Source organism: Staurois parvus, unplaced genomic scaffold (genome assembly GCF_062004578.1).
Source record: "Staurois parvus isolate SC_StPar_1 unplaced genomic scaffold, SC_StPar_1.0 ptg000111l, whole genome shotgun sequence".
In the NCBI taxonomy this organism is placed as follows: Eukaryota; Metazoa; Chordata; class Amphibia; order Anura; family Ranidae; genus Staurois; species Staurois parvus.
In genome coordinates, this window is record NW_028317907.1 from 1,034,239 (window position 1) to 1,053,094 (window position 18,856).

At 42.3% G+C, this 18,856-nt stretch overlaps 1 protein-coding gene across 1 annotated transcript in view; it reads left to right on the forward strand.

Moving 5' to 3' along the window:
- LOC149467455 (glutamine--tRNA ligase-like) overlaps positions 1-18,856 on the forward strand; it is a 124,124-nt gene that overhangs the window by 27,823 nt on the left and 77,445 nt on the right. The window contains exons 2-4 of the mRNA XM_089671652.1: positions 7,934-8,081; positions 12,430-12,539; positions 14,492-14,567. Of these exons, the coding sequence (XP_089527778.1) occupies positions 7,934-8,081; positions 12,430-12,539; positions 14,492-14,567 (334 nt within the window). The remainder of the gene's footprint in view (positions 1-7,933; positions 8,082-12,429; positions 12,540-14,491; positions 14,568-18,856) is intronic.

The window sequence follows — 18,856 nt, forward strand, 5'->3', positions numbered from 1 at the left end:
CTTGTTCTGGGTCAGTGACTCCAAGCATTGAAGCAGCAGGTAGTATTGTTCTTGGGTAGACCTCCCCTTTAAATTGTTTGTACACACCATGGCCATGGTCTGTTTATTTTTACCTGAGAACATCAATCAGGGAGGATGGAAAAAAAAAACAAACGCACACCACAACCAGCTTCTAAAAACAGGATGAAAGGCTTTTGGAGTCCTATGTTCTGTCAGGATGACACATGTGTGAATTACATTTCTTTGTGTGTTAGGCTGGGCAGGGGAGCAGCCAAAGGAAATTACCATTCATTAATGTGAACGGAGTCCCAGCCATGTGAGCACATTCTGATTGTTGTACACCTTTGTATCAGACTTCCATCCGCTGAGCTAAGATAACTCTCCAATGCATTCATCATACTCAAGATTTCGGAAAATAACCGCAGAACTATTTCAGAAAATAACAGCAGAACTCCATTTTTATATTCTACTCCTAGTTCGCAATGGGTGTCCTGTTTCCTTGATCTTTGCTGCTTGATCGGTCTTTCGTGCCAATGAAAGGATCCTTTGAGATCTTCAAGTAACATTAAAGCGATTGTAAAGGTTCACTTTTTGTTTATTTTTGGGGGGAAAATAACAGACATGCTATACTTACCTACTGTGTGCAGTGGTTTTGCACAGAGCAGCCCAGATCCTCCTCTTCTCGGGTCCCTCAGACTCTCCTGGCCTCCTGTCGGTGGCCCTTCCCTATTCTCGGGTGCCCCCACAGCAAGCAGCTCGCTATGGTGGCACACAGAGCCACAGCTTGGTTCTGCCCCTCTCTCTTCTCATTGGCTTACTGGCTGTGACCCGGGACATCTGAAGCTGTCGTGCACCTCGTTGGATCGTGATGAGGCTCAGGTAAGTGGCGGTGGCAGCCGAGGTGCAGAATTTACACATCTCAGCTCATTCATATATAAATGGCGCACATCTGTAGGAGTTCAGATGCAGCACGGACAACTGCAGAAATGAATTTGGCCATGCACGTGAGGTTCAAATAAATTTGAGGCTCCCAGCAGAGTTAAGGAAGTCAAGAAAAGGAGTGTGCTGTTGTTTCTCAGACATCGCACTGAGCTTTTAGGTATACATTGCTTTGAAAAAGTATTTTCCTGCTTCCTGATTTTTTCTTTCTTTTTTTTTCTTTTGCATAGTTGTCACACTTAAAGCAAGGTTCCCCCCCTGCCAAAAAAATTAAGTTGGCAGCTAGAAATGCTGTAGCTGCTGACTTATTAGGGCACTTACCTGTCCAGGGATCCAGCGGTGTCCTCACCCTGAGCCGATTTAGCAGTCAGGTGCTGGCGCCGCCATCTTGACTAAGGGAAACCGCCAGTGAAGCTTTGCAGCTTCATAGCCGGTTTCCTATTGCACATGTGGGCTGCAAGGGCTGTGGGGGGAGGGAGGGCAACCTTCTGGCTCAGTTTGCCTCCCCAAAAGGTGCCAAATGTGCCAGTGGAGGGGGAAAGGAGGCAGATAAACAGAGCTTCCACTTTTGGGTGGAACTCTGCTTTAAATGATTCAGATCATCAAACTAATTTTAATAGTACACAAAGATAACCCGAGTAAATACAAAATGCAGCTTTTAAATGATGATTTAATTTATTAAGGAAAAAAGCTGTCCAAACCTGCCTGGCCCTATGAGAAAAAGTAATTGCTACCTATAGCTAATAACTGGTTGTGCCACCTTTGGCGGCAACAACTGCAATCTAGCATTTGCAAAACCTGACCATGAATCTTTCACATTGCTGTGCAGAAATTTAGCCCCACTCTTTGCAGATTGTTTTCGAGCATCAATGGCCTGTCTAAAGTCATGCCACAGCATATCAATTGGATTTATTTTTATTATTATTATTATTATCATACAGGATTTATATAGCACCAACAGTTTGCACAGCGCTGTACAAAATGAAAGTAGACATTAGTTACATTACAATTTGGTACAAGAGGAAACAGAGGGCCCAGCTCGTTAGAGCTTACAATCTAGGAGGATTTAAAGTATAACTAAAGGCAAAACTTCTTGGGTTGTCCCCAGAAAAGTAATAGAGAGGAAGTTTTCCAATGGGGACACTAGTTCTGGTGACCCAGGGGTCAGGGATTTTATCAGTCTTCCTGTTTTGGCTATGGGACAGTAAGTGAAGGTAAATCTTCCCAAGGGGATGAAAAAGGCAAAAAAAACAAACACCGACAGGGGTTATAACCTTCCCTAGCTCTTTCAAAAGAAAAAAAAATTTTTTCCTATAGTTCTACTTTAGGTCTGGGCTTTGACTGGGCCTTCCCAAAAACCTTAGTTTTGTGTTTTTTTGTTTTTTTAGCCATTCAAAGGTGGACTTGCTGGAATGTTTCTGGTTATTCTGCTGCGTAACCCAAGTGCTCTTGAGCTTGAGGTCAGGAACTGAGGGCTGGACATTCTCCTTCAGGATTGTCTGGTAGAGTGCAGAATCAATTATGGCAAGTCGTCCAGATCCTGAAGCTGCAAATCAGCCCCAGACCATCACAGTACCACCACCATGTGTGACTGTTAGGATGTTCTTTTTATGAGATGCTGTGTTAGTTTTACAACAGATGTAACGGGACGCACACTTTCCAAAAAGTTCAACTTTTATCATATAGGTCCACAGAATACTTGCCCAATGGATATACAAGTTTACCCCACCGCGCTTCAGGGGAATCGACTCCCCCTTCTTCAGGGCACATGAGAACTAATGTCAGCAGTGACCGTCACTGCACCAGTCAATGCTGACATTAATTCTCACAATCCCAGAAGAAGGGGGTGTCCATTTCCCCAAAACACGTTGGCTCAACTTGTATATCCGTTACCTTCAATAAAAGATCAAATGTAGTATTACTCTGGACACTTATTGGTCCACAGAATACTTGCCCAATAGTCTTGGGGATAGTAAAGATTTTTTTTGGCAAATGTGAGATGAGCCTTTGTGTTCTTTTTGTCAGTAGTGGCTTTTGCCTTGGAACTCTCCCAAGGAGGCCATTTTTGTCTTTCTTATTCTGAGTCACGAGGCAAGTGAGGCCTGCAGTTCTTTAGATGTTCGGGGTTCCTTTATGGCCCCCTGGATGAGTTGTGTTCTTGGAGTAATTTTGGTAGGCCGGCGACTCCTGGAAAGGATCACCACTGTTCCAGGTTTTCTCCATTTGTGGATAATGGCTCTCACTGTGGTTCCCTGGGATCCCAAAGCCTTTAGAAATGGAATTGTAACCCTTTCCAGACTAATACAGTTTAATTACTTTGTATCTCACCTGTTCTTGAATTACTTTAGAGCGTGGCATGATGTTGCTTTCTGAGATCTCTTAGCGTGCTCCACCTTGTCAGACAGCTTCTTTCTTGATTCAACAGGTTTGGCAGTCTGGCAGTAATCAGGCCTGAGTGTGGCAAGTGAAATTTAACTTGGCTCTCCAGAAATTATGGTTAATCAGTTTCATTATTTAACAAATCCCCTAATCCCTTCAGGCTCACACCATGCTGTAGGACCAGGTCCACATGTCCTTGTTATCCAGATGTTCTGGTGGTCACAGACACTGACCTTATCAAGTACTATGTCCAATAGCCCTCCATGGCATATCAGGACACCAAGGAACCACCCACAGACCAAAGCACAGGGGAAGATTTGAGCGCCCCCTGCTGCCAAAGCCAAGGATTAGGTCAGTAAAAGTGCTTGTTCTTGTTCCCCAAGGCATGAACTAGCTATTAACTCTTGCAGTGCGTAAGAGGGGGGGGGGGCCCACTGTAAGGGGAGATCTTTTTGATAGATTTTCTTGTCTACTGACTACTTTAGGGAGCTTAATGGTCCCTTTTTTTTTATTTGTTTTCCCTCCATGGAAGGGGAGTTGTTTTGTAGCCGGTTGTCACACACATTGTACTGAGTGGAGAGATCTCATCTGATTTGTCCTCGATGAGGAGGAACAATTCAGTTCAGGCCAGTTCTGTGGCGTTTGTTTTGGATATTTTTTTGCAGATTCATAGTAAATTGACGAATTTTGCTCCCTCATGATCAGCTCGGTCATGTTTTCATTCAGTAAAAGGAAACACTAGTTTAGTGTTTGTGTACATTCTCGGAATGTACATATTTACCATGAAATCTGTTCGCTGCTGGATTGCACTGGTTTTGTCTCCTTTTATTTTGTTTATACCGAGAGGAACATTTTTGAGCAGAAAAGTGTGGAGTGCTCGACCTTCAAATGGGGTCCTGCCAGGTAAAGCACGACTCTGGCCTGCAAATGTATTGGCAATATGAAAAGTGATGCAGATCTGCTGAGGTTACTCCCTTCTGTTTTAAAGCTGTAATGCACCCCAAAGCAAACATTTGTTGCACTGCAAGTTACCAATTCTTAGATGTGATGGCTGCATTACTTTTTTAGCTTTTTCTTGTTTTTTTTTTTTTTCACTTTGTGAACTGACCAGTAAGTCCGTGTTGTTTTTCAACAGAACAAGCTGTTCTGCAGATGTAGGGTTGAGGCAAACCATTTACCACGGACAGCCATAGTACAGCTTCTATGAATGGAGGGGGGCAGGAAGGGTGGATATGGACAGCTCTCTTAATGAGGGCTTATGACAGGCCCAGCTGATCATATTAACCACCACAACTGTCATTCTGTTGTGATATATTGGGGGGGGGGGGGGTAGCAGAGGACTTCAGATGTTGACCAAGGCTAGGTTCACATATGTGCGGGTGGTGCCGCTGCGGATCCGCACAAAAATCCGTGCAGCTGCACCACCTACACAGACACACACATTGACACACACAGCGCAGCTTGGCCCCATCCCTTGTTCTCTGCTGTAATCATTCTGTTGTGATATGGGGGGGAGGAGGGGGGGGGGGGAGTAGCAGATACTTCGGATGTTGACTAAGGCTAGGTTCACATATGTGCGGGTGGTGCCGTTGCGGATCCACACAAAAATCTGTGCAGCCGCCACCACCTACACAGACACACACAGCTCAGCCCAGCCCCATCCCTTGTTCTCTGCTCACTGGCTATGATTGACAGCATCAGGAGCCAATAGCTTCCCCTGCTGCCTCTCTGTCCAGTGAGGAGAGAGCGAGCTGCTGCTCCACCTTGCACATCGCTGGGTTGAGATCAGGCTCAGGTAAGTATTTTGGTGGGGCTGTGGAGGGACTGGATGCAGCCGCACTACCTACACAGAAGAATGCGGACCCGCGGGCGGGTGCCATTAATTCTAATGGCACGCCAGCCGCACTGGAAATCGCAACTGCACTGGAAACCGAGGTTTTTGTGTGCGGGCTGCGGTTTCCAAAGAAGTGCAGGGACGACTTCTCTGCGTGTCCCGGGGCCATGGGAGTCCATTCAAATGGCACAAAACGTGGCCCACAGGAACAAGGGGAGTATTAGATAGAAGAAAGCAGCCAGCAGTACAAGGGACACTTGAATCTGAATATAAAATACGTCCCTTGTTCTGATTTGTTTTTGTTGTATTTTTTTTTTTTTTGTTTAACCACTTGCTGACCCACCAGTACTGTACTGTGGCAGGGCAGCAGCTACAGTCAACGCAATGTACTGGTACGTTGCTGCCTATTTCTGGGTTGGGGGCTATTAAACCAAAAGCCAAAAATTGTCATATTGCAGCTTACCAATGTGATGAACCAGATGTGGTTGCATTAGTTTTTCTTATTTTTGTTTTTAGACTTTTTGCTCTGTTTTCACCTGATCTGGCCAGCAACACACCTCCTGTATTAGAGCACCCCCACTCTGGATGAAGGAGCACAGGGGGCATCTTTGGACATCAGCATTGTCAGCCTAGGGGAAGGGGAGTATTAGATGTACTAGCAGATTTAAACACACTAACAAATGGAAGATGAACTGCAGCTAACACTTTATAAGCAGTTATAGCAATCCGTTTTTTTTTCCTTATGGGATAAAGGGTTTTTATAAATAAAATCTGATCATCGTAAGCACCCCTGTCAGTAGATGGTTTGTCTCATACCTCTGCTACATCTGCAGGACAGCTTGTTCTGTTGAAAACGGAATTACTGGCTGGATCACCAGGTGAAAATAAGCCATCACATCGAAGAATCGGTAATGTTTGTTTTTGGGTTTAATATCTCTAAGTAAGCTCATCAAAGCATTATAAAGGGCTGTTGCCCATTAGTAGTAACCTATTCCCTTCTGTCATTCTTTCCCTTTGGAGCTGTAGGCAGTATCTGGTCATTCTGGGCATTCAGAAACATGAGGCCTATTAGCAGTGCTAGGTAATCTCTATCAATGTGAAGATTTATTTGTAGATTGTCAGCCGGCACTGTGTAGGGTTTCCAGTTTCGCTGCCGAGGCTGCAGCACTCAATCACCAGCGCAGAACCAGACCCGTCCAATGACGTCAGCGGGCAGATGGTGAACTATTCAGAACTTGTTAGGGGGCAGTGGGTGGGGTCTCGATTTACAGCCCCCTTCTTACAGAGGTAACCCTTTCCATGCAGTCATACATGCAGAGAATACTCCCCGTTCTGTGATTTGTAAAGCGGAACTTCATTCTCTCGATCAATTTTAACTATTAGTAATCCTTATTCTGCCAGCATTAGTAAATAGGTATATTTACTTGTTACATTTTTTTAAATTTTTTGTTACTTCCTGGTTTTCATGCTTAGGTAAATGATGTCTTGCATCCCAGGAATGTTCAGGAGGAGAGGAGGAGTTTTCTCAGCTAAGTGCACCCTCCTGTCTGCATGCCTGAGCTAAGGGCAGATGGGTTCCAGAAAGTAAATGCTCTATGAATCATCTGCCCTTACTCAAGATGGCCACAGCCAGGAATGCCAAAGTGATTTCTTAGCAAAATAAAGCATGGAGACATGGATGGATGGGTAGATTTTGCTTTGAATATTAAAAATGAACTAAAGTGATATTACAGGCGGCTTAAGAAAAAACAAACCAGCCATACTTGCCTGCTCTGTGGTGTGGTGTTGCACAGAGCAGCCTTGATCCTCCTCTTCTTGGGTCCCCCACCGGCGCTCTTGGCCCCTCCCGTTCTGAGTGTCTCCATGTAAAGCCACCTGCTCTGGAGACACTCGTGCAAGCTTGCTCCAGAGCTAGCTGTTTGTGTCTATTGACACACACAGCGCAGCTTGCCCCATCCCTTGTTCTCTGCTCACTGGCTGTGATTGACAGGATCAGGAGCCAATGGCTTCCCCTGCTGCCTCTGTCCAGTGAGGAGAGAGCAAGCTGTTGCTCCACCTTGCACATCGCTGGGTTGAGATCAGGCTCAAGTAAGTATTTTGGTGGGGCTGTGGAGGGACTGCATGCAGAAGGTGAGGGTTGTTTTGTGTTTTTGTGTTTGTTTTTGTGTTTGTGTTTTTGGTTTGTGTTTTTGTGTTTGGTTTTTTTAACCTTGGTGCATAGATTGCAATAAGATAAAACCCTCTCCTCCTGCCAATTTGTTCCCGAAACAAGCAGCTTGCTATGGGGACACCCGAGCAGGCTCGCTCCTGAGCCCTCTGCTCTGTGTGTCCTTTCACACACAGAGCTGTGGCTCAGCCCTGCCCCCTCTCTCTCCTCATTGGCTTGCTGGCTTCCACTGCTGTCTCAGTCTATGAAGAGCTGGGGGCTGAGCAACAATTCTGTGTGACTTGCTGAGAAGGGGCTCGGGAATGAGCCTGCTTGGGTGCCCCCATAGCAAGTTGTTTGCTCTCTCAGCCAAAGCAGGCTCTTGTGCACATTGCTGGATTGTGAAGGGGCTCGGGTAAGTATTGAGGGGGGGGGGGGCTCTCTTAAGGTCTCACCAAGTGATCTATTGGGATATGGAGAGGATGTATGGGTTTAATGCGTCCCTTTTTTTTTTTTTTTTTTTTTTTTTTCTATTTCTGCAGTCTGGTTTATCAACATATTTGCTCCCATTGAGCCTTATTACACGATGTGTTCTATTAAATCTCAGTAGTATTGTGCTGTATGCTTATTTTCAGGCTCAGTCAGTCTTGGGTCCTTCCATTGATAAGGTAACCGGAACGCTGCTCTACAATGTGTCCACACGCCTTAAAGACGCAAAGAGACTGGACTTCCTGGTGGGCTACATCATCCGCAAGAAGATTGGGACGGATCTACAGCTCAATGGTACTTTAACTGCAATTGGTGACTATTGGTGAGGGTATACAGGGCTTGGTGTGAACGCAGTTTGGGCTTGCTTGATGACTGCTTCTTGTAAATCTGGCTAAAATTTGTCTAAACCCAAGAACTTACCTTTTTTTATTTATATAAATAAATATATATATATATATATATATATATATATATATATATATATATATATATAGCAGATTCCTAGTCCTAGAAAAAGATAATGCAGCTACCACATCTAAGGGTTATCGTGCCGGTAACATACTTCCTGTCCTAAGGTGACAACACTCAGTGTACAGCCGTGGCCAAATGTTTTGAGAATGGCACAATTTAATTTTCACAGTCTGCTGCCTCAGGTTTTACGATGGCAATTTACATATACTTCAGAATGTTATGAAGATTGATCAGATGAATTGCAAAGTCCCTCTTTGCCATGAAAATACTTAATCCCAAAAAACATTTTCACTGCATTTTAGCCCTGCCACAAAAGGACCAGCTGACGAGGACAAGGCTGGAGATCACTCTGTCATGCTGATTGCGGTTTAGCTTTAAAAAGAGGATGGTGCTTGAAATCATTCATCCTTTGTTAACCATGGTTACTTGCAAGGAAACGCATGCAGTCATCATTGCTTTGCTCAAAAAGGGATTGACAGGCAAAGATATTACAAATATTATAGTGCAGTGCTAAATCAATAATGTCAATAAATCAAAACATGCAACAAATTCCAACACCGTTATTACGTGATATGACCGAAAAAAACTCTATACATAAAGTGCTCCAAAAAAAGTGTTCACAAAACAGTTGTAAGCTGAGGTCTTCTATTAACCTCAAATACGTGCAATCATTCACGCTATGAGTGTAAGATACATCATATAATTTATAAACTATTTGAAACAAAACCCCCATTCATATGATATACATCCCCTGTATAAAAAGGAATCACACTCTAAGTGAATTGTGACCAAACTATAAATCAAATTCCTAAAAGTCCATAACTCATCAAATTTGTGCTCCAAACAACAATAACTCATGCAGAGTGATAATGGTGATGTCTGTGAAGGTGTCAGCACACTTATCCTCCGTGCCTAAATTCCCCCTCACCTCCACTCAGCGATCCAATGGGCCACTACACCTTCAGGATCACTCCTAGATCCTCCTCCAATACTGACTGGTATCTGTAGTACTCCACCTGTAGTCCCCTCTCAGGTTTCAAATAAGGTACTCCAGGCCTTCCAGGATAGATATATCAGCTAGATATGCCCCTCACCATGGATCATGGTGAGAAAGAAAAAGATCCTCCATAGTGTAATAATTTAGGTAAATAAGACTCTTATTAAATAATAAAATGCCCACTCAGTTGTTGAAATCTGGTACAATCACATTATAACCTCTTGCTTGGGTGTACTGCATGGGTTAGGATTAATATGGGTGTTCAGAGATGGCGTCCGCGCTGCGTACCGGAAGCTGCGTCACGGCGTATCTACGTGTTGCGTCACTAAACCATGTGACTTCATCAGGATATTGCTGCTACTAAGATTGCACCTAAATCAACCATTTATCGGATCATCAAGGACTTCAAGAAAAGAGGTTCAATTGTGAAGAAGGCTTCGGGTGCCCAAGAAAGTCCATCTGCACACAGTGAGGTGAAGACTTTGAGGATGGCCTGGTGTTAAGAAGGGCAGCAAAGAAGCCACTTCTCTCCAGGAAAAACATCAGGGACCGACTGATATTCTGCTAAAGGTACAGGGATTGGACTGCTGAGGACCGGCGGAAAGTCATTTTCGCTGATGAATCTCCTTTCTGATTGTTTCGGGCATCCGGAAGAAACCTTGTCCAGAGAAGAAAAGGTGAGCGCTACCATCAGTCCTGTGTCATGCCAACAGCAAAGCATCCTGAGACCATTCATGTGTGGGGTCGCTTCTCAACCAAGGCGGTGGGCTCACTCGCAATTCTGCCTAAGAACACAGCCTTGAATAAAGAATGGTCCAAAAACATCCTCCGAGAGCAACTTCTCCCAACCATCCAACAACAGTTTGAGGAACAATGTCTTTTCCAGATGATAGAGCACCTTACCATAAGGCAAAATTGATATCCAAGTGGCTTGGGGAACAAAAAAAAATCGAAATTTTGGGTCCATGGCCAGGAAACTCTCTTGAATTTTTAATCCCATTGAGAGCTTGTGGACAGTCCTCAAGAGGCGGGTGAACAAAAAAAAAACCCTACAAACTTCAAGCATTGATTATGCAAGAATGGGCTGCCATCAGTAAGGATGCAGCCCAGAATTTGATTGACCGCATGCCAGGGAGAATTGCAGAGGGCTTGAAAAAGAAGGGTCAACAATGCAAATATTGACCTCGTAAACTTCAAAATAATTGTCAATAAAAGCCTTTGACACTTATGAAATGCTTGTAATTATACTTCAGTATAACATAGTAACGTGACAAAAAGATCTAAAAACACTGAAGCAGCAGATGTTGTGAAAATATTTGTCATTCTCAAAACTTTTGGCCAGGACTGTAGTGCATCTGTGGAGCAGCAGCGTTGTCACTGCAGGATGATCGTTCCTGGTTTGGGTAACAGTGTTCTGTAGTCAACAGATGAGAACAGCATGGCTGATACCCTTGCTTTAGTGCAGCTGAGGCACTGTTTCCAGCTCACTACAGGAAGTTAGCATATTCCTGTTCCTTTTTTTTTTTTTGCGCAGGTTAACAGGATGCAGCATTTTTACTTTTAGGGCCCATTCGCATTGCCAACACCATAAACTGCAGCAGTTTAGTGTGCAGGTGACTCTCCCTTCTGGCTGCAGTGAGCTGGCGATAGGGGGCAGTGTGATGTTTTTTCTACTTGCACAAAGTGACACTTCATGTGACTGCACAGCAGCTCAGTGCATTGTGCTGCTGTACAGTGATATGCAATCCCTTTTTGTACGCTGCAATAAAATGCAGCATATCTGCATTTTATTGCAGCTCACTGCACCACACCTGGGAGCTGAGTTTTCATAGTGATCAGGACACGTAGAAAACAATTTTCTGCATGTCTTTGCAGTGACATGCGTTCATCCGGAGCGTTTTTAATTTAACAGGGTCACGGGGAAAAAGTAGCTTAAAATTAAAAGCCTGATTTTCTTTTTTTATATATAAGCATACATGTCGCAGGGTGGTGGCTAAGTATAAATCGGGGGCAGCACCCCTGTTTTTTATTTTGATTAAAGCGTATGTCCTACCAACACATATATATATTTTTTTTTTTTCTTCAACAGAGCGCCCCAGATAACCGTAAACGCATAGCTGAGGTTCCAATAATTTCCCATTCTATTCTAAACTGAAATAAAAATGTGGCTGCATATAAACTTTACCATGTTTCTTTAACCTCTTCACGCCAGCCGAACGCAAATGTGCGGCCTCCCAGCGTCTGGGCCTAGACGCCGAACTGCCGCACATTTGCGTTCTATTAAAAAAGGACATGTGCCAAGAGCGCGCACTCTCAGCACACATGTCCGGTACTCACGGATAGGTTTCGATCGGGACCTTTCCCGATCATGTCACGGCGGTCACATGACCCCAAACCCCGCCTCCCGGCTTCTGAAACTCTTAAAGGGCCGGGAGGCGCCGGCGTGAAGGGGTTAAATAGCTCCAGGATTCAGGCACAGGTCAGGCATGTCTCCAGAGGCAGAGATTGGAACTCTTGAGAGATGTACTTGTAACCTGAATATGGTTGACTTCATTCTTCAGGGCAGAGCAGCCGTGTTACTTGGAGAGGTAGGGGAATGTTCTGACCACCCTTAGATCATCATACTGTATATGTGGAGCTCTCCATAGCCTTGCAAGGTTTGCTTTGCTGACCTGACTTTATATTATTGTAGAGGTCTGGGGGGGGGGTGCAGTGGTTAGGAGTGACCCAGGCTGCAGCCACTGCTCGTCTCGCAGGAAACTAGCGATCGGTATAGGTATTCTAACCTGCCTACTTATGTCTGTTGGCTGCTTTCCTCCTATTGACTGGCTTTTTTTTAATCTCACACTGTTCTTCCCTAATGTGACCCGCACCATAATGCTGTATAAATCCGGCCTGTGTGTTCCTTTACTCCTCTAAGGTTCACCTCGGGATACACGCAAGTTCTTGCCTGCACTCCCTCTGGGGTGTTCTCAAGCAGCTTTTTTATTAAACCACTAATGTGTTAAAAATTAAATTAGCTCCGCAGAGGATCACAGTGTGCGTACATTGACTTTCCCTGTCCTGTTAATTTGATTATCCTCCGGTCCCCTTTGGCTGTAGCAGGCGATTTTTTTTTTTTTTATTTTTTTTTTACTTTTTTTTTTTTTTTTTTTCTACTTTCCTTTTATCCAGCCGCCTTGGATTATGTAAAAGGCCACCCTGTGGACCCCATTGATGTGGCCGATTTTGAGAAAGAATGTGGAGTGGGAGTAGTCGTGACACCAGAAGAGATAGAAGAAGCTGTAAGTATTCTCTATCATATTTTGCAGATGCCAAGCCAGCTTAAAGTGCACTTGTCAGGATTGCTGTTGATGACCTTGCCTTTTGGAAATGTTCACTTCCTGGTCATATTTGGCTTTAGCTCTTCGAGTCACTGACCTGGAACAAGTGTAGGGATAAGGAATTCTGACACTTACATGCTTGTTCTGAATCTGTGACTCTCAAATGTGAAAGCCAGACACAGCCAGTGTAACTAGTATCTTCAGGTGGCAGTAAGCAATGACATCCCCTGTATTTTACTAATGAAAGGTGCAGATTCTGAGTAAAGCCACAGGTTCAATTTAACCACTTGACCTCCTAGTAAGATTTTTGGCCAATTAGTGATCACATGAAGAGTAGTAAGCAAGATGTCACTTCTGACATTGCTTACTATGTGTGAAATCTGTGAATGATCAGAGGTCACATGGTACAGGGCTATTCACAACAGCCTTGTACCATGTGACAAGCTGTGACCAATCACAGCTCACACAGTATTTCTCAATGGCTGCAAGAATGCAGCCAGAGAGGAGGAGAAATTATTGCTTTTACAGCCTATATGGGTTTAAAAGCAATCCGTGTAAAAAAAAAAAAAAAAAAAAAAAAAAAAAAATCTTCATCACCCCCCACAAGTAGTAGTGTCACTATGGTGACACTGTACTGCTAGGATGACAAAAAAAATAAAAAAAAATAAAATAAAAATGTAGAAAAAAAATTATACTTTTTGGTTCTAAATTAATTTTGGGTTTTTTTACTAAAAAGTTAACTGAATAAATTTTTTTCAAGATTTATGAAAGATTATTTATTTGCAAAATTTTATAAGAAAAACACTTTTTTTTTTTTTTTCTAAAGTTTCTGGACTTTTTCATTTTATATAGGAAAAAAAATAAAAATCCCAGTGGTGAATAAATACCACCAAAATAAAGTTTTTATCTGTCTCAAAACAAAAGCTAAAAAATTCATATGGGTACAGTGTTGCATGACCGCGCAATTGTCATTCAAAGTGCGACAGCACTGAAAGCTGAAAATTGGCCTGGACGGGAAGGGGGTGAAAGTGTCTGGACTGGAAGTGGTTAAAGAGACACTTTCACTAGCAAAGTGTCTCTCCAAAGCTCCCCTGCCTCTTTTGCAGCTTCTGCTATACCTGGTGTCAGGGCCTAGAGAAGAGCCGTGATATTGATCCCTCTGTTACATGATGGTGCTCAGGCCTAGTAAGCGTTATATCATGTAATAAGGTCACATTGCCTCCATACCTGGAAGCAACATGTATTTTGTGCCAGGGCAGCATGAAATGTGATTTAATTTGCTGGGGGAGCGAGTGGGGGGCAGCCTTTCCACAGACACTTTCACTTTGTCTTGAATAGGGAAAGCGACAGCGTCTTTTTTTTTTTTTTTTTTTTTTTTTTTAATCTTAGGTTGATGGTAAACAGGTTGGTCTGTTGGTTGCAAATTTTCTGATTATTTATATACGATGCATTAGGTTGCTGTTTATTAAATACACAGCCATTCCTAATTATTCGCTTTATTTACATGAAAAGCACCAGCAATGTACTGTTGGCATCAAACTGCCGACAGAGCCCAAGTGATATCATTCATTTTCCAAATTTTATATAATGGATCAAGTGATCTTACTCCGGAACCTGCAATGAACTGGTGAAAAAAAAAAAAAAAGTTCATTCATATAACTTGTTTATGCTTTTGTCTTTTAACCAACACCCAGTAGTAATTAATTTTAGGGTGGATAACCAGGGCACTGTTCATGCCAACTGTAGACTCTTATATATCTGTATTGTCTCCCTTTTTATATTGTAAAGCGGTGAGCAAACTGTTGGCGCTATATAAATCCTGTATAATAATAATATCTTCATCTGCTTGTCAATGTGACTTCCAGTGTCTCCCAGTTGTAATTGGTGCTTACAGTTGTTTTTGTTTGCTCCAGGTTGAAGCTGTCACCCAGACATACAAAGAGCAGCTTTTGGAGGAGAGATATCGCTTTAACATGGGCTTGTTGATGGGTGAGTTTCTGCTACGTGGTACAGCTGCAGTGGTGTAACATTCATTAGCTGCAATTCTAAGCATTGAGAATAAACCGTAAACTTTAATCTGCAACATTAAAGTGAAACTTTAGGCTTACATTTAAAATAAAAAAACCTGTTAAACCTGCTATGTGCTAAGTCCTAAGTGAGAGATATAAATGGGGAGAGAAACCAGGAAAGTATCTGAGAGATCTGAGGAAAAAGACTAGGAATTATATTGAAAAAATAAACCCCAAAGGAGAATTGGTACATTAAACTAAAGATATCGTCGAGGTGTTTAGAGGATATTACAGTAACTTGTATAATATCACCCCACATGACAATACAAATAAGTTGGGAGAGTTAAAAAAAGAGAAAAGCGAGACATATCTAATAAATGCAGGTTTGCCAAAACTTAGTGAAGTACAAATGAAGTTTTTAGACTTGGAGATTACGCAAGAAGAAATAAAAATATCACTGAAAAGCTTTAAGTCTGGGAAAAGTCCAGGACCAGATGGTTACATGGAGAGATATTATAAAAAATATAATGAATTGTTGATACCTAAAATGAAGATATATATGAACGCATTGGGGGGAGAGATGGAGATGAGGTGGGAATCCCTACAGGCTCATGTGGTATTGATTCATAAAGAAGGAAAGGATGAATCCCAGTGTGCAAGTTATAGACCTATCTCACTATTGAATACGGATACCAAGCTATATGCAAAGGTTTTGGCAAACAGGTTGAAGGATTTGATGCCCGATTGGATACATGAGGACCAGGTGGGCTTTGTCTCAGGAAGAGAGGGCAGGGATAATGGGTTGAGATCCCTATTGCTCATCCAGAATAGTAGAAAAGGGAAGGACCCGGTAGTGGTGATGTCTATTGATGCTGAAAAGGCATTCGACAAAGTAAGTTGGGGCTTCATGTTGGATACTTTAGAGGTGCTGGGGATAAGTGTTAGGATGAGAGAGTGGATAGGAAAGTTGTATAATGGGCCTTCCGCAGTAATAATGGTAAATGGTGAGAGGTCTAATCCTTTGGGAATGTCAGATGGTACAGGACAGGGGTGCCCGTTGTCTCCATTATTGGATGTCTTGTCTTTGGAGTCCCTACTGTCTACAATTAGGATGAATGTGGATATTAAGGGTATTCAGATAGGTGATAGAGAACATAAGGTGGCTGCATTTGCAGATCTCTTGTTTTATGTGGGAAATCCCAGGATAACACTCCCAAATTTAATGAAATGTTTGAGGGAATATGGGGAACTATCAAACTTGAAAATCAATATATCCAAGACGGAGATTCTGAACATTAATCTCTCAAAAAGTGAAAGAGAAAACTTAGAGAATTTCCTTTTAAATGGAAGAGTAGAGAGTTAAAGTATTTAGGAATAAAACTTACAAATTCATATCAGAATTTATATAAACTAAACTATATGGCTTTACTAAATGAGATAAAGTTAGAATTAAGGAAAATGGGAGGAGGAATCCTGACTTGGTTAGGGCGCATAAATTTGATAAAAATGATAATACCTAAAATTCTACACAAATTTCAAATGGTCCCCATCAAACTCCCGGAAGCTTACTTTAAGATAATTAAAAAAATGTTAAGATATATATGGAGGAATAAAAAACCTAGAATATCTTATGAAGTTTTGAATAGAACTAAAGAGAGGGGGGCTTGGGAGTGCCAGACTTTAAAAGATACTATAAAGCAGTAATTTTGTCAAGAATATTTGATTGGACACATAACCCAAGTGGGAAAAGTTGGGTTAAAATTGAAAATACACTGAGTGGTAGGATATTGAAGGACGTTGTATGGGTTCCTGCACAATATAGAGAATTAGATAACACTAGTTTGTACACTTTGAATGTCATGAGAGTTTGGGATGTAATGCACAAACAAATGGGATGGGAGTTTAACTCACAATTAATGCCGTTGAACACAATTTTTCCCTCCAGGGCAGGAGAAGACTGTGGGGAAAATGGATTAGAAAGGAAAACGCCCAGTTGAGAGACATAATGGTGGAGGGGGAATTGAAGTCACTTAAGGATTTGGAGAAGGGCGGTGGAGAGGTTTTCACTAAGATAGACGAATGGGGATATCACCAATTGAATCACTTTATTAGGAACCTTTCAAAACCCCTAAGATCTAGAAAAGAGTGGAATCTGTTTGAGAGACTGCTTGAATCAAGGGGAGATGGGAGACACGGAACAGCAAAGATATATAAAATTCTCACAGATTTAGACACAAATACAAAGCCAAAATATATAGTTAACTGGGAAAGAGATTTGGGAGTGGAGATTGATGAGGATAAACAGAGGAAAATATTTAGATTAGTTTACGAGAATATATCCATAAGAGAGGTGGAAATGAATTATAAGTGTTTGACAAGGTGGCATATCACACCGGAAGTGGAAAATTAGATGAGTGGTGAGAAATCGCGGTGGTGTTGGAGAGGATGTGGAGAGAGTGGCACATTGTATCATGTATGGTGGGGGTGCCCAAAAATTCAAGTATTCTGGAAGGAGATAGTGAAATTAATTAGGAGGATAACTGGAATTGATGTTGATTTGGAACTGGCGACTTGTCTCTTTCATTGTTCGGAGTATTCTGTGAACAAATATAAGGAGACGGGTATTTGGTACTTTCTAAATGCAGCAAAAGGATTAATACCCAGGTTTTGGCGGAAAGTAGAGGTGCCGAGGTAGGAAGACTGGGTGGAGAGAATCGATCAGATCTGTAGGATGGAAAAAATTATCTATATGCAAGAAGATCGAATGGGACCATATTACCTGAGATGGAGTAAGTGGGAGGAGTTCACATTAAAGTTGAATAGAAGTGAATAGATAATATAGTAAGAATATCTCTCTTATTTCTAATTAGAAGGGGTGAAAGTATTGTAGGGTAGGTGACGGGGAAGGTGGGGGGATTAGGGAAGTGGGGAGGGAAGTGGAAAAGGTGAATAGAAATGAATAAAAGTTATTTGTTGGTTTTATGTGATTAAAAATGTAATATGTATTTATCTGAAAAATGTAATAAATATCTAAAAAAAATTTTTACCTTCATGCATAGAATGCATGAAGGAAAAAAACCTTGAGCCTTTACATTTACAACCTCTTTAAAGTAATTTTAAAGTCTACACTTCTGTACTTTTTAATGCTTTCATAGCATTAAGGTTAAAAACCCAAATCCCAGTCCCACAAACGTCCTGACCTTGTCATGGCTGTTCGGTCCAAGCTCCATCAGTGCCACTCCCTGGATCCTCCGACACCGAGGGAAGTGGGAGCGGTAGGGCTTTATTATCACTTAAACTGCTGGGAGGATGGTGCAGCAGAGGGGGTAACCTGCCTGTGTGTGTTTTTTATGGACGCTCACAGCTCAGGTGAAGGAGCATGTATGGGTGCACATGGCTAGCTCAGAGTACCATCAAATGGGGTGCCGGGGACAGTGGCTATGGAACCACTGGCTACAGGAGCAAAGGGACATTTCAGAAGAGGACTACATACTGTATACTAAGAATGCATGAACCTCCTCTTTTGGGAATAAAAGTGATCTGTATCACTTTTTAAAATGTCAGTAGAGGATGCACCCACCCAAAGATTTATAATAGAAAAACTTGTATAATTAGTACTAATTACTAAATATAAGCGGAACTATGCTGCATCTGAGCACCACAAATCAAAAATGCTATTTAAATCATTATTTAAACTTCAAAGCACACTCCCACATCCATCCATGTCTCCATGCTTTATTTTGCTGACAAATAACTTTGAAAACCTCCCCTCTAGCATTTCTGGCCAAGGCTATCTTGAGTTGGGCAGAGGATTCGTGTAGCATTTACTTCCTGGAATCCATCGGTTCTTAGCTCAGGCATGCAGGGAGGAGGGTGTGCTTAGCTGAGCAAACCCCTCCTTCCCTCCTGGGATGTATGACATCATTTGCCTAGGCATAGGAACCAGGAAGTAACTGAAGAAATGTAAAAAAAAAAAAAAAAAGTTAAACATAAAGTAGATATAATATATCTTCCTGTCTATTTACTAATGTTAGCAGCATAAGGATTACAAATAGTCCATGTTGATTGAGAGAGTGAAGTTCCACTTTAAGTTAAAGCAATTCTAAAGAAATTTATTTTAAAATGACAAATATGTCATACGTACCTGCTCTGTGCAATGGTTTTGTACAGATCAGCCCTTATTCCCCCTGTTTTTGGGTCCCCAGCTGGTGCTTCTGGCCCCTCTCTCATGCCAAGTGCCCCCAGAGCAAGCCGCTTGCTCTTGGGGCA